At 33.3% G+C, this 14,136-nt stretch overlaps 1 protein-coding gene across 1 annotated transcript; it reads right to left on the bottom strand.

The window, feature by feature from the left end:
• Positions 1–1,650: 1,650 nt before the first annotated feature.
• CSN3 (casein kappa) lies at positions 1,651–7,535 on the bottom strand. Its single transcript, XM_032400501.1, has 3 exons — positions 7,482–7,535; positions 3,325–3,357; positions 1,651–2,133 (listed from the first exon to the last, which is right to left on the bottom strand). Exons 1-3 carry the CDS (start codon positions 7,533–7,535, stop codon positions 1,672–1,674), a joined length of 549 nt encoding a protein of 182 aa, XP_032256392.1. The 3' UTR covers positions 1,651–1,671.
• Positions 7,536–14,136: the final 6,601 nt, after the last annotated feature.

Below are 14,136 nucleotides of genomic sequence, written 5' to 3'. Positions count from 1 at the left end.
TGCTTCTTTAAAAGTAATATTATATACTGGTTTTAACTTAGAAATCTGGGTTCATGAATTTTGAACAATTGTAACTATTGAAATAATTATTATTTCATTAAAAACATAATCATGTAACATTTTGAATCAATATAATATATAACTGTACTACTTGTTTTCATGTTGTCTCCATTAATTTTCTCATTTTGTTTTCTAAATTTTAATAAGTCCAAAGTTTACCCAGCATCTTATCTTCTTTTTCCTACCATATGTCCTATTGAAGAGCAACTAAATAATGCAATTTATAGATACATTGATCTAAGGAAAACATAGTGAGTTTTCTGTTTTTCTGTATATTAGACAGTCCATATAGAAATAGATAGCAGAGTAATTACACTTTACTATCTGAAACCAGACAAGTTTGGTTTGGTTCCCAGTTTTGAACTTCTGAGCTGTGGTAATTTACTTAAGATTCATGGGCCTGTTATTTTTCTTTTGTGAATTGAAGATAGTAATATAATCTGTTCCATATGGTTGCTATAGGAATAATCTGAGATAACTATATAAAGTTTTTATCATTTAGTTAGGACAGGGTATTGTTTAAAAATACATTTTAGCATTTACTGATTTTATTTTTCTAATACAGTTGGCGCACTGATCAGTTTTTACAATCTTTTCACAATATGCATTGTCACTTTATAGAAACCAAAATTACAAGAAAATGAAAGTTCAGAAAGGGTAATGACTTGTCTAAAGTCACAAGATGGAAGAAACAGCCCTCTGGTCTAATGCTGGTGTAACGCTATTCCTCTTATATCACAGGTCACTGTGTTGTATTTCAGATTATATAATATATAGACAGGTTGATGTGCTGAAAATATTTATTGCAAAGAAACTCAAAATTTTCTATTTTATTGATCTTTCCCTTTAATTTCTTTCCGTAAGTTTCAGGTTATTTTAGACTCTGCCATTATTCATTGATCCAAATAATAAATGGAAGTGTTGGCATCACATTTAAGGTTCTGAAAGTATTTTAAAAAAGATTCTGAAAGTATTCTTTTAGCATGTATGTGCTTTTAAAATTAAGAATTACAATTCTTCCGTGGGTTCATCTTAGAATACAAGAAATTTTGAGTGCTTAAACTTCATGGATCCTTTCAGAAATGATGTCTGAAATAAAGAAATGCGTGGGAAATGTATTTCCTTTTGCTTGATTCAGGGCAAAATTAGAGTGCAAGAACACAGTTAAATGTTTAAAATGTATTTAGACTCATATTCTATATAAATGTTCTCAGAACATTTATTTTTGAGATAAGAAAAATCACAAGTTTAACAGAGTATTTCACTCTACTTTCTGTGTGTATAAATAGGAATGAAATAAAACTAGTAGATTCGAGGAGTGTTTTGATTGTTGAAATAGGTTTGATAATAACATCTCCAATTTTTCTGCATTTTGTAAAATAAGATATTTCACTTCTTATTGGAACAGAATCTAGTATATCAATGCTATGGCATTATCAAATTAAAATTATAATGAACCCATTTTGCCTGCTCTTATAACAGGCTTAATTTATCTATTATACTAGTTTAAGTATTATGATTATACCGATAAATCCAGGAATCTTGTCTGTACTATTTATTTTTGTCTTTTGCTCACTTACCTGTGTTGCCTTTGATGTTTCCTCAGAGTTTTTAGACCATAGGTGAAGTAACAGGAACTGTGGTAGTCTCAGGTGTGCTTGTGATGGTGAATTCTGTGAAAGCCTCTGAAGTGACTACAGTGTCCACTCTTGGTTCAGTGGTAGGAATAAGTGTAGGCTCAGCAGTAGCAATGGTATTGATGGTAGGGATGCCTGTCTTATCCTGAATTTTCTTTGCGGGGATGGCAATAAATGATGGATGTAGGTGTGGGCGATATACCACGGTGGGTGGGTAGGCATTTGGCAGGACTTGCCATTGAGGAATTTGGGCATGTGGCCTAACTGCAACTGGTTTTGCATAATATGGATAAGGCACATATTGATGATTAATTGGTACAGCTGGTCTATGTGGGTAGTAAGTGTGTTCATAGCGAGGATAGTTATTCAGCACATAATGAAATGGGATATACTTGGCAGTTTTCTGATTGAATGATCTTTCATCATTTTCACGGCACTGTAAAAAGAATACGTTATGCACATGGTATTATTGTAGGCTAGAATGTAGAGATATCTTAAATCAGAACTTTTCAAAGTATATATTTTAGTGTTTGACATTGAATAACTATAATATTGGAAATAGTGAACTCAGCAACCATATTATTTTATTAGATCCAGATTTGTACACTTCCCTTCTCCTTTTTGATTTTCAACAAATATTAAAAATAATATTAGTTTCAAACAAATTAGATGAAGTAATCCATAATGTAAAACCACGTTGCCTAGGTCTTGTCATAGATGAAAAGCACTCAGTAAATGTGGGACATTATAATAAGTACAATAGCTAGAAAAATCTCATAGAGAGCTTTAACATACTGTGTACAAACTTAGCACACACACACAGGAATATATGTGCATATATAAATATTTTCATGTATTTGTGTATATGTATATATGTATTCTTACCACATATTTGTAAATGTTTACAAATTTTATTTATCTAGAGACTAGGCTGAGGGCACATTTATTTTTTTTTCTAAATTAATTATAGCAGAATAGTAAAATAATGTGATGTGGGAGGATTCCTGGATTTATACTTTGGATTCTTTTCAGCTTCATTTTATTCATTAAAGATCAGTTAGGGAATTTCCCATTTTTATTTGTCTCTGTTGCTTATGTGCATTTATAAAAATATGTCAGTAGATCTTTCCATATGAGTAAAACCAAGCAACAAAATTACACTGCAAAGCAAGTATTTCTCATGAAAGGAGATGTATTTAAATGTGTTCATTCAAACATATTTGGGGAACAAAAAGAGGAAGTAAATGCAAATGTATGAGAAGTATTCAAAGGTGGGTCAGAGAGGGATCTTTCCCCAAGTCTTCAGTCAGGAGAGATACTAAACCTTACATTTGTTTTCCTTTATTCTCAATATTAAACTCTGAGACAGTTTTCTCATGCTGCAAAATATACCTGAAAACCCAAAACACATGACTTGGGTTATAAAAAGAATCCAAGATTTTCAGATGAATATTGAGGTTGATTCGTATGATTGGTTGCTAAAGTGGTATTTTTTTTCAAAGATTATTAGATTATTTTATGGGGTTTATTTATTAATTTTTAGAAGGCATTTAAATATCATTGGACTTTGCATAATATTATACTTTAGAGTTCATGTCTCTACTAGAAATAATGAAAATAAACTTACAGTTGGTTGTTCCTGGTTTTGCACCTCTGCACCCTGCTGAGGTTCACAGAAATAAGAAATAAGTTAAAAAAAAAGCATTGGGTAGAGTCCAGATTTTTTTTGTGGTTTTAAAAATATTTTGTACTAAAGACAAAACATGGTTTCTTTGTTTTTATTTTAATATTGTAAAATATTGTAAATCATTCTCCATGGTTATTTAATCTATAAGGCCTGTGAATCACTCAAGAAGTGACAGCAATAAACTATTTAAAATCACCACTGGGGAGAAGAAGAATTTAAGGTTGAAAACATATGATCATCTGACTCCTATGCCAACAAGTATACATGATATTTGCTTAAATGAAAAATATGAATAACCTATATTCAGCTTGTATTGAATGTACATTGGGTTTTTTGTTTGTTTTTTGAATGTACATTGTTAAAAATAAGAGGAGCATTGAGTATATTTTTTTTCTGCTCTCCTACCAAGATGATACATGAGGTTTATCTAGATTTAAAAAAATTGCCTTTCACATAACATTAGTATATAAATATTATATGATAATAGTGTTTTTTTTAATCAACTTTCATTTGTTTTTACAATACTTTTCTTAATTCTGGATTGCAGCATGTATAGGGAATCAGAAGTGAGAAAACAATTTCCATAAGCATATATATAAAGCTTTAAAAACTCACAAAGGTTTTATAAAGTTTTGAGATGAGGTCATAATGATGTGGAAAACAAAAGGAAAAGAAAAATTATTAAATTTTCTTACTACTTACAGCCCACTGACAAGTCCTTGAAATAGGCAGAGTGACATTCCTCTAGGGACTCAACTGCCTCAATGTTGACATTTTGCTAAGGGAAAAAGGCAATCTTAGCCTGACCCCCAGGATCCTGTAAGTCTACTTTAACATATAAAAATTCCTTTGGAAACTTCCTTTATCTCTACCCCCCAAGATACATGTTGGCAATCATCCCCCAAGCATATGACCCACCGATATACATCTGAAGGGTCTCATGACTAAGGTTTTATTAGACAGTAATAAATGACCTTTTCCCAACAATAGCTAGCCCCCTCAAGGTCCTGGAAACCTTACTTCCAAAATTCCTTATAGACTTACACTATCCCTAACCCCCTCCCAACTTGAAAGTATATAATGGGCCACTCCTCATGACCCCAGTGCAGTTCTTTCTGCCCACAGGTCCTGTCCCTATGCTTTAATAAAACCATCTTTTTGCACTAAAGACATCTCAAGAATTCTTTCTTGGCCGTCGGCTTCGAACCCTAATGTCTTTACTACATCAATAACATTAAGTGATATTTTTTAAGTGATAGATCTAGTTTAGGACTTTTCACACATACCCTTTGGGTATAAAAAGACTCTAGAAACGTTTTGGAAGATGTAGGTAAAGAAAATCAGAAATTTGATAAAATAATAAAATTCAGGATATGTTGAGATAGAGAATTCTTTGCTCTAAATGTATTATATTACTAATTTAAAATTTAAAAAGTCATAGAAATATTATAGAAAGTTTGCCTACACTCAAAAATTCTGATAATCTAGACATCTTCATATAATATCAATTTGTACATATGTTCCTGGTATATGTTCATTTTAGTGCATTTCTTATATCTTGCTTTTTTTCAAGAAGCATGATCTCATATTATTTTTCAATTTATCTCATAGTTTTTATACATGGATAGTTATAGTTGAAAAATGAATGCTTAATGATTATGTCATGAAATGTTTATTCTTTATTGCTAACCATTAAGCTTCTTTCAAAAAACTGTTTTATTATAAATAGATGAATAACATCTGTATACCAGTGTCCTTTTTAATAGTTTTCATAGATTCCTTAAGATAGTTTTTAAAAAATGTAACTTTTGGTGGGACAAAAATTATTTGATAGGAATTATCAGATTGCTGTACAGAAAAGTGCCAACTTTAATGCCACCAATAGGCTATAAGAGTGTGCAAATCATCACATAATTGTTAGTAGTAAATATTATCCTGACTATATTTAGAGAGAAGGGATAAATTAACACATAAAAGATACGATCACGATATATGTATAATTTTGACTACTCATAAGATTGAATGGTAAATCTATAAACTTTTATTCTTCTTTTGAATTATTTGTTCATGTCCCTGGGACTTGAAGCCTTTGTGAAAATGGGAAGGAGTGTTTGGGATCTAGTTGCTTAAGTTGCTCAGGAAGAGGTTTCCATAGAGCAGGCAGCTGTGGATCATGTGATACTGCAATTTATAATAAGAAATACATATTTGGTCTTCATTCTAGTTTCTGGCACAGTTCTCCTAAAACCCTTGTAATTTCCTAAGTGATGGGAGTGCGTTGGGGAAGAAGGTATCTTTTATTATGTTAAAATTATCTTTTATTATGTTATTTGGACCCCACCTAAGGATGGGGGCTGGTTGCCAGAGAAACCAACCACTTGATTTGAAGGTTGGGACTTTTAGTCCCACCCCCTGATCCTCCAGGGACAGGAAAGGGCCTTGAGGTTGAATTGGTTACCAGTGGTCAGTAAGTCATCCCTGTGTAATGAAGCCTCCATAAAAGCCCAAAAGGATGAGTTGGGAGAGCTTCCAGTTTGGTGAACACATGGACATTCGGGGAGAGTGACTTTCCTGGAGAGGGCATGGGAGCTATGCCCCTCTTCCCAGGATCTCTTACCCTAAGCATCTCTTCCATCTGACTGTTCCTGAGTTCTATCCTTTTATGATAAACTGGTAATCTAGTAAGTAAAACATTTCCTGAGTTCTGTAAGCTACTCTAGCTAATTAACCAAACCCAAGGAGGAGGTTGTGGGAATTTCCCATCTATAGCCAGTCTTCAGAACTACAGATAACAGCCTGGGCTTGCAACTAGTATCTGAAGTGGGAGGTATTGTAGGTCTGAACACTTAACCTGTGGAATTTGACCCTATCTCTGGGAAGATAATGTCAGAATTGAGTTGAATTTTTCAACACTCTGGTGGTGTCCAAAAATTACTTAGTGTTGTGTGAGAACCGCCCCCCCCGCCCAACACATATTGGAATTGTGTCCAGGAACCTAAAATAAGAATCTCCTTATTTAAATTTTAATCCCTGCCCTTCAAAGAGAAAATCCAAGTTTGGAATGTTCTGGTGGCCACAATAAAATGGAATTTCAAAGAATAAATGAAAGAAAATAAATGTGAAAGTCATAATAATGCAAATTTTTAAAGAGTTTGACTCTAAGAATTTACCTGATAGAATTATTTAATAGATATTAACTTAAAAGCAAGTTTAGTAACGAATTATGAAACAAGGACTAGTGCCTTCCAAAATTTATAACCTAAGAGATGATCATATAACATCTTCTGTTTGTCTTCTTGCTCTTGCTGTTGGCAAGGGTTCCCTGAATGAACATGAAAATGAAACAGAGCAAAAACCAAAACAACAATGAAAGCAAGTAAAAAAAAAAAAAAAAATCAAAAGAAAAAAGCCAAATCTTTTTCCTTGGTCCTATAGCTTTAACATACAGCATGCAATTTAAGAAAATTCCTGAAAACCATAGAATTGGATACTATTCCTGGGGAGGAGTCAGTTGACATTAATGGGAAGAGTATAACAAAAGACACAATGATGTTTGAATATTAAAGGTAAATGTGTCAAGGTCTTTAATACTGGTGGAAAATCTTTAACCAAACTCCTTAAGTTTTAAGGATTTAGTCCTTGTGCTTGCTTCGGCAGCACATATACTAAGAATTTAGTCCTTAAAGAAAATGGATCTGTGTAAGATAGGAATTTAATTAAAGGGATTTCTGATCCTGAACTATGATTTATGTAGTTAGGAATTATTTTTAGAGCATTTTATAATCTAAAAATATTTCTACTATTGTTTTTTCCCCCAGAACGTATTTTCTGTATAGTATGAGAATTTTAAGGGTTTTTCATATACAATAAAGTGTGATTTCTTAATTCCTGAGAGCTAAAAGCATATACAGAAGAACATGACTTTAATTTTGTAATATAAAATAAATAAAAAATAAGTTGCTTTTAAATAATATAGCTAGTATGCAATTATTTTGTCCTATGAAGTGTAACTGCACTTAGAAATTTGCATAATTAGAACTTTTAAATAAAATTGTCTTAAAGTCTTACTACAAATTGATTAGATGAAATTAACTCACCAAAAATGGCAAGGCTAATGCAACGATATTCACAACTAGGAAAAAACTCTTCATCATTGCACCTGAAAAAAAAAAATTAAATTAAAAAGCTCTTTTATAATTTAGAAGTGATTTGGGACAATTTCTGTTTGTTTGGGTTTTTTTGCTTTAAGGGAAAAAAGAGCTAGATTTATGGGTAGGTTTAGCCAATGTGGAAAATCTATTTTATCTTAAGCTTTAGAAAAACCAAACTTGAGATTTTCAGGGATACAAGCTTTACCAACACTAGGATCAGTTTTAGGAAGAGAGTTACAACATACACAAATCAGTGTAAGAGGAAAGAAAGTGGAAAATGCCACAAGTGGTTTTTTGCAGATAGAAGGTTTCAGTTAAGAGAATCATCAAATTCTTTGTGAAGGAGATGGCATATAGATGGGATTTGTCCGTGGAGAGATAAATAGGGACAAAAACTTCCCAAATAGAGGAGAGGAGAGAGAAGAGAGGAGAGAAAGGAGAGGAGAGAGAGGTGAGAGAGGAAAGGAGAGAGAGGAGAGGAGAGAAGAGAGGAGAGGAGGGAGGGGAGGGGAGAGGACAGGAGAGGAGGGGAGGGGAGAGGACAGGAGAGGAGGGGAGGGGAGAGGAGAGGACAGGAGAGGAGAGGAGAGGACAGGAGAGGAGAGGAGAAAGCCTTGGGGATATCCCTGGACATTTTGAATGGAGTAGTGTCTTATAAGAAGGGAAAGATAAAGTTGAAAAGAAAGTTTAGGGCAGCAAAAGGAGAGGCCTTGAATGCCAGGTGAAAGAGTTGGGCCTGGTTTTGTAAATAACAGAAACTAGTTGAATGGTTTTAGATTGGAGAGTGTTGTGACTATACATTCCTTTGGAGGACTGCGTTCTAGCCCAGTCCCTATCTCTGCTTGTTTAACTTTGGCCAAGTAGTTTCCCTTGCCTGGACTTTTCTCTTTCTAAACTATAAAATGAAGGTTTAACTTAGTGATTTCTAAAATTCTGTAATTCCATGATCAATCTAATGGGAACATGTAAGATGGAGGGAAGGGGATGGATCCTGAAACTGCATTCTTTATAATATACTTCTGTAGTAATCATAAACGATATTATTGATTGTTTTCATAAGAAATACAGATATGGCAATTACAGTGGTTTTGAATATATATATAAAAAAATTAGCCTTATCCTTATAAAGGAATATAGGGTTGTCACATCTGCTTATTTGACTCTTTTTTATTTTATTTTTTAAAAATTTTATTTATTTATTTGACAGAGAGAGACACAGCGAGAGAGGGAACACAAGCAGGGGGAGTGGGAGAGGGAGAAGCAGGCTTCCCGCCGAGCAGGAAGCCCGATGCGGGGCTCGATCCCAGGACCCTGGGATCATGAACTGAGCCAAAGGCAGACGCTTAACGACTGAGCCACCCAGGCGCCCCTGACTCTTTTTTAAATAAATTATCTTTTTAGAAAGATTCATGTAACACTTCAAACCTTTAATATTTAAACACATATTGTATTTGTGAAGCAAGTACTAACTACATCTTGTTACAGCTCCTGTTATTGCCATACTTGTAATAGACTTGAGTCCTACAGACAGTTTTACAAAAGAGGGTCACAGAGTTAAAGCCCAGGCTTGGACGGGGGAAGAACATCAGATTCTATTTGCCTCCATTCCCAGGTAATAATGATTAAGAAGGCTGTCTACTAAACTGACTTCAAAGCTGTTGATGGGATCAGTGGATAGAAAAGAATTCTTAGGGAATCAAATCTGTACAACTTACAGCAAACTCAAATTTCATTGATTATTAATTCTTTGCTTGTCAGTTAACTTCTTTATTGAAATATATTTACATATAACACTATAAATTTAAGGTATACAACATGTTGATTTGATACATTTATATATTGTAATATGATTGCCATTATAGTGATAATTAATACCTCTATCATGTCCTATAGTTACTATTTCTTTTTTTTGGGGGGGGTTGGAATGATTAAGATCTAGTCTTAGCAAGTATCATCAATATAGACAACAATACTGTATTATAATCATCAGATTATAAGATTAAAAGTTTTTAAAATTATAGACTGAAAAATAAATTTCTATGGTGAATAGGACTCCTGTTTAATTCTCACAAAATTATAACACACACACAGGCATATGCACATACACAAAACATTCTGTAAAATGATAATAATTCCTTCCTTTTTAGCATAAACAGAAACCAGAGAGATAAGACCATACGTTCCTTATCATCTACTTAAAGCAATTAGTACTTGAAGTTGCCTTCATCACTTGGTAAGATAGAAATGATTTGTGAAATAGTAGAACTATTCAGCTTTCATGAGGATACAAAAGGCATGTTTTAAAACAATAGTTATAAACAAAACTGTGACCTTTATATAGAATTATATTTGAAATTTGTTAAGGGATTGATCTGGATTATTATTATAAGTCATTTGCTGAAAAGTTAACCTTCCACATTTGTCTGTAGAAATAGGTTCTTTGTCTTAAATACCTTCTTTTTTATTTTTTTATTATTTTTTTAGTTTCTATGATTTTTTTAAAGTTTTTATTTAAATTCCAGTTAACATACAGTGTAATATTAGTCTCAGGTGTACAATATTTTGACTCAACACTTCTATACAACACCCCATGCTCATCACAAGTGCTCTCCTTAATCCCCATCACCTATTTCACCCATCCCCCCACCCACCTCCCCTCTGGTGACCATCAGTTTTTTCTCCATAGTTAAGAGTCTGTTTCTTGGTTTGCCTCTCTACCTTTTTCTTTAGAATTTACATTATCTTTAGTAGTTTATCGGTATCAAAACTTGACCTTTACCCCAAAGTGAAGTTAAAAGTAAATTTGATCATAACATCATTCAGAATCTAAGGTTTAGGTTAGAAACTAATGTCAAAATCAAGTAAGACATACTCAAGCTTAACAATAAAAGCTAAGAGGAAGAAAATGTGCTTCTAAAATAACTTTGGTGGTATTATTACTAACTATTTGTGAAAAGGAATCGTTCTGTCTGGTTGTTTCAATATAATTACCTTTCCTTGTGCCTGTCAGGTCTTGCTTGGCAGTAAGTTGAGTTGGCCTCTCAATTGTAGGGAAGACCCAAGGTAAATAACCGAAGACTTATTAAAGGGTATTAGTGCCTTGAATCACGTGGTTTTTTTCCCTCCTACATTTCACTGAATAGGAAGATGACAAAAAAGAAAAATTTGATGACAAGGTCATCTTTGGGTCAATCTTAGTTAATGAAATGCAGAGGGGGAAATAGAGTTGTCATTCATAAAGCTTGAAAAGAAACTAGTCATACTTTTTAAAGAATGAATTTTTATGTTTCTTAAAGAGTACAGAAGAGTTCTAAAAAATTAATAGCATTCTTAATTAACTAATCCTACCTATTTGAATTAAAACTGTTGTAAAAATGAAAAATAGCTGACCACAACACTCTCATATTTTAAATAATTTTTCATTTAAGAACCTGGATATCAAGTGATACTACATATATTATGAGCTCTAGTTGGTCTTCTTTATGGAATTACAACTATTGATTTCTAAAAATTAGAAAAATTACCATTTCTTATACACCCAAGAACAATTTCTTACAAGTTAAATCTACATGTGAACTATTTTAATCAATATAACATAGCCATTTGCATTTGAGCTGCAACATATAGTTTTCAGTCAGCTCATGATATAAACATTCAATACACATTTGTTCATTGATTAAGCTCTTATGAACCAAGTTTTATTTTAGATTTTTAGATTTTAGTAATATAGGTAACACTCCGGATATACAAAATTAAATTACTGAGTTGAGGATAATTGTTCTGTTTCAATGATAGCTCATTCTAAAATACGTAGTAAGTATCATAAAACCACCAGTATGGGGGATGTTTTGGTAAAATACAGCTAACCAAATAATTTGCCTAGTTAATTCAGAAAAGGATATTTTCTTTTGTTTGCATTTCTCTGGGGAAAAAATTGTTAATTGTGCTGTGAGGTCTTGGCAAGACTGAAGTATTTTTGGGAATCAGTGTAAGACTGCCAGAATACAAGAAATAATATCGGCATTGTAGCTCTGCCTATATTCTTGTCTTTTTCTTAGAACTATTTCATGTCTTAGAAAGTTAGGAACAGTATTCAGAATCATTGAATTTGTACAGAGTGAGTTGAGATTTTCTGTTTCTCAGAATATTTGGCTTTTGCTGTTTGAAGAAAGATGGCAGAGATTCAAAACTGCTAAAACAAGCTGCTAGAATAAGACCAGCCATTCCAAATGGACTGTTTAATCATACCTTTTTTCTTTGGTTGTCAGGGTCAAGTGATAGTTAAAGATTATGGACTGGTCAATCTCCAAATCATGAAGGTGTTCCTTTCTACGTGATAATTTCTCAGTCATTGATTTAGAGCCATAGAATGATACTGATTCTCAGTTGAGTCTTTAATTCACAATTACCAGAACTTTATTTAAATTTATTATTATTATTATTCACAAGTATCAGAGGCTCAGCACACCTTTAATAACATTGTTTTAGTGGGAAAATGTATTTCAGTAATTATATTTCACCTGGGAATGCTAGGAATCATTACCCATACCAAGAGAAAACCATTTCTACAGTGGGGTCACCCATCCACCTTAAACACTAATCTGACCTTTTTGAAAAACTGGATATTATTTGTTGAGCACTTATATTAGATCAGGTACTGTTCCAGCCATTAGGGATAAATTAGTAACCAAAGCAGGCAAAGATCCTTGCCCTTGTGAAGCTCATAGTCTAGCATTTATTTGAGTACTAGTGACACTGAACATTCTCCATATATATATTGACCTAAGGCAGTCTAGGAGAGCTAAAGAGTTTTGAATGACTGATCTAGATGAACTAGGTGAACTCTACGTTGGAGCTATTCAGATACCATGGTGTTTTCCAAAGAAAAACAAAAGGAAGATCAGAACTCCCATGATGTGAAATCTCTCAGGAAGCTGGGATAGTGGTAAACAGGATCTTCAAACTTCAAGTGTTTGCAGTTTGAAACTAGCCTTGACTTAGTCATATGTTCAATTCAGGGGTCATAGTCTACTCCTAAAACATTTCTGGAGTGTGGGAGGAGGACCAGAAGGGCTTCTTAGTCAAGCTATGGGCTTCTTTCTGTTTAGGTCTTGAAGCAGTGTCTATTTATGTAACTACATATTGGAGCTGAGTAAGAGGTGATTGTGGGTTCATAAATTCACATTTCAAGCACTATGAAATAATCATTTTGTGATTAGTAAAATGGTGATTACTGACACCTATGCATTCTTTTATCCATAACAACTTTTGTTCTGTTAGCATTTTTCACATTTGATATGTACTTTATCTCTCTTTTCTTTTCTTTTCTTTTCTTTTTTTAGTGTATAGGAAATGCTTTTATTTATTTATTTATTTATTTATTTATTTATTTATTTATTTTTCAGTATGTGTCCTCTTTAATACCCATCACCAGGCTAACCCATCCCCCAACCCCCTCCCCTCTAGAACCCTGTTTGTTTCTCAGAGTCCATAGTCTCTCATGGTTTGTCTCCCCCTCCGATTTCCCCCCCTTCATTTTTCCCTTCCTGCTATGTCCCTGGTGGTCTAGTGGTTAGGATTCGGCGCTCTCTCTTTTGTTTTCTTTTGGTGGTATTCACAGCATGTGGTTTTATTTTTTCTGTCTCATTTTATTTCTCAGCTCCTTCATTAGTACCAGGCTGATGTCAGTATTTTATCATGTGCTTGGGGTATAACAATATTTGTGACAGTAGTTGCAATGTAAATAGCTAACACAACTTTCTACATGAGTAAGTCTTAAGGCATCAGAAAATTAATATTTTAATGCAGAAATTTGTATGCTTTGGAAACCTTTGCTGTATGTGAAAATTCTGGGAAAGTAGTGTAAAATGCTTTTAAATTTTTTCAACACTAGTAAAATGGAATATTGCAATTTTGCTCTCCTAAAGACAATGCATTTAAATAAACAGTACACACATACATAGTTCTTATTAAAAACAAGGCACTTTGAAGAATGTAGTGGACAGTCACAGTCTCTGCTTGAAGAGAGCATGTACAGAGATAATACGTTCTGTTGGACATAGGTAGGGAGACCCTTTTCAGGCTCTAAGAACTCCGGATATAGGCAGGTGTATTACCTGTTTTCCGTGGAATTCTGATTTAATATCGTCTGGAGCCCAGAATGAGTGTTGTTATGACTTTAGCATTAGTGCAATATAAATGCTTTAGTAACTTTCAGAATACCAGAGTTTCTGGGTTCACCATTATTATATAGTGAACACAGATTAAAAAATAAAAGGTAATCAAGAAAGCTTTCAATTTTGTAAAGCATTATATATCCAATATGATCCTAGGACTCTCTGTAACTCTGTACTTTATTTACTCCAATAGGTCTTTTATTCCTCTCATACCATTCAAAATATATAGCCAACTATGACCTCTATGTAGCCAAATCCAGTACAAATGGATTTGAAAAAAAAAAAAAATCCAGTGTACCTTCTCTTAATCAATCTCTGGAGCCTTTGGCATGGTGATTGGTCTTTCTAACTTGTAATGATTTATTCTTTTGTTTTTACCTCTCAAATTACAGGCTGCTTTTAATTTCACTTTTGGTTCCTCTTAT

The sequence above is a fragment of the Phoca vitulina genome, unplaced genomic scaffold, assembly GCF_004348235.1.
Source record: "Phoca vitulina isolate PV1807 unplaced genomic scaffold, GSC_HSeal_1.0 scaffold3, whole genome shotgun sequence".
NCBI lineage: Eukaryota > Metazoa > Chordata > Mammalia > Carnivora > Phocidae > Phoca > Phoca vitulina.
This window is presented reverse-complemented; position numbering and strand designations above follow the sequence as displayed.

Excerpts from the sequence above, each read along its gene's own strand:
- CSN3 (XM_032400501.1), bottom strand. The coding sequence starts at position 7,535 with ATGAAGAGTTTTTTCCTAGTTGTGAATATCGTTGCATTAGCCTTGCCA. Across the intron at positions 3,358-7,481 it reads CATTAGCCTTGCCATTTTTG|GGTGCAGAGGTGCAAAACCA; the intron begins GTGAGTTAATTT and ends GAACCTCAGCAG. Across the intron at positions 2,134-3,324 it reads AAAACCAGGAACAACCAACT|TGCCGTGAAAATGATGAAAG; the intron begins GTAAGTTTATTT and ends TTCTTTTTACAG.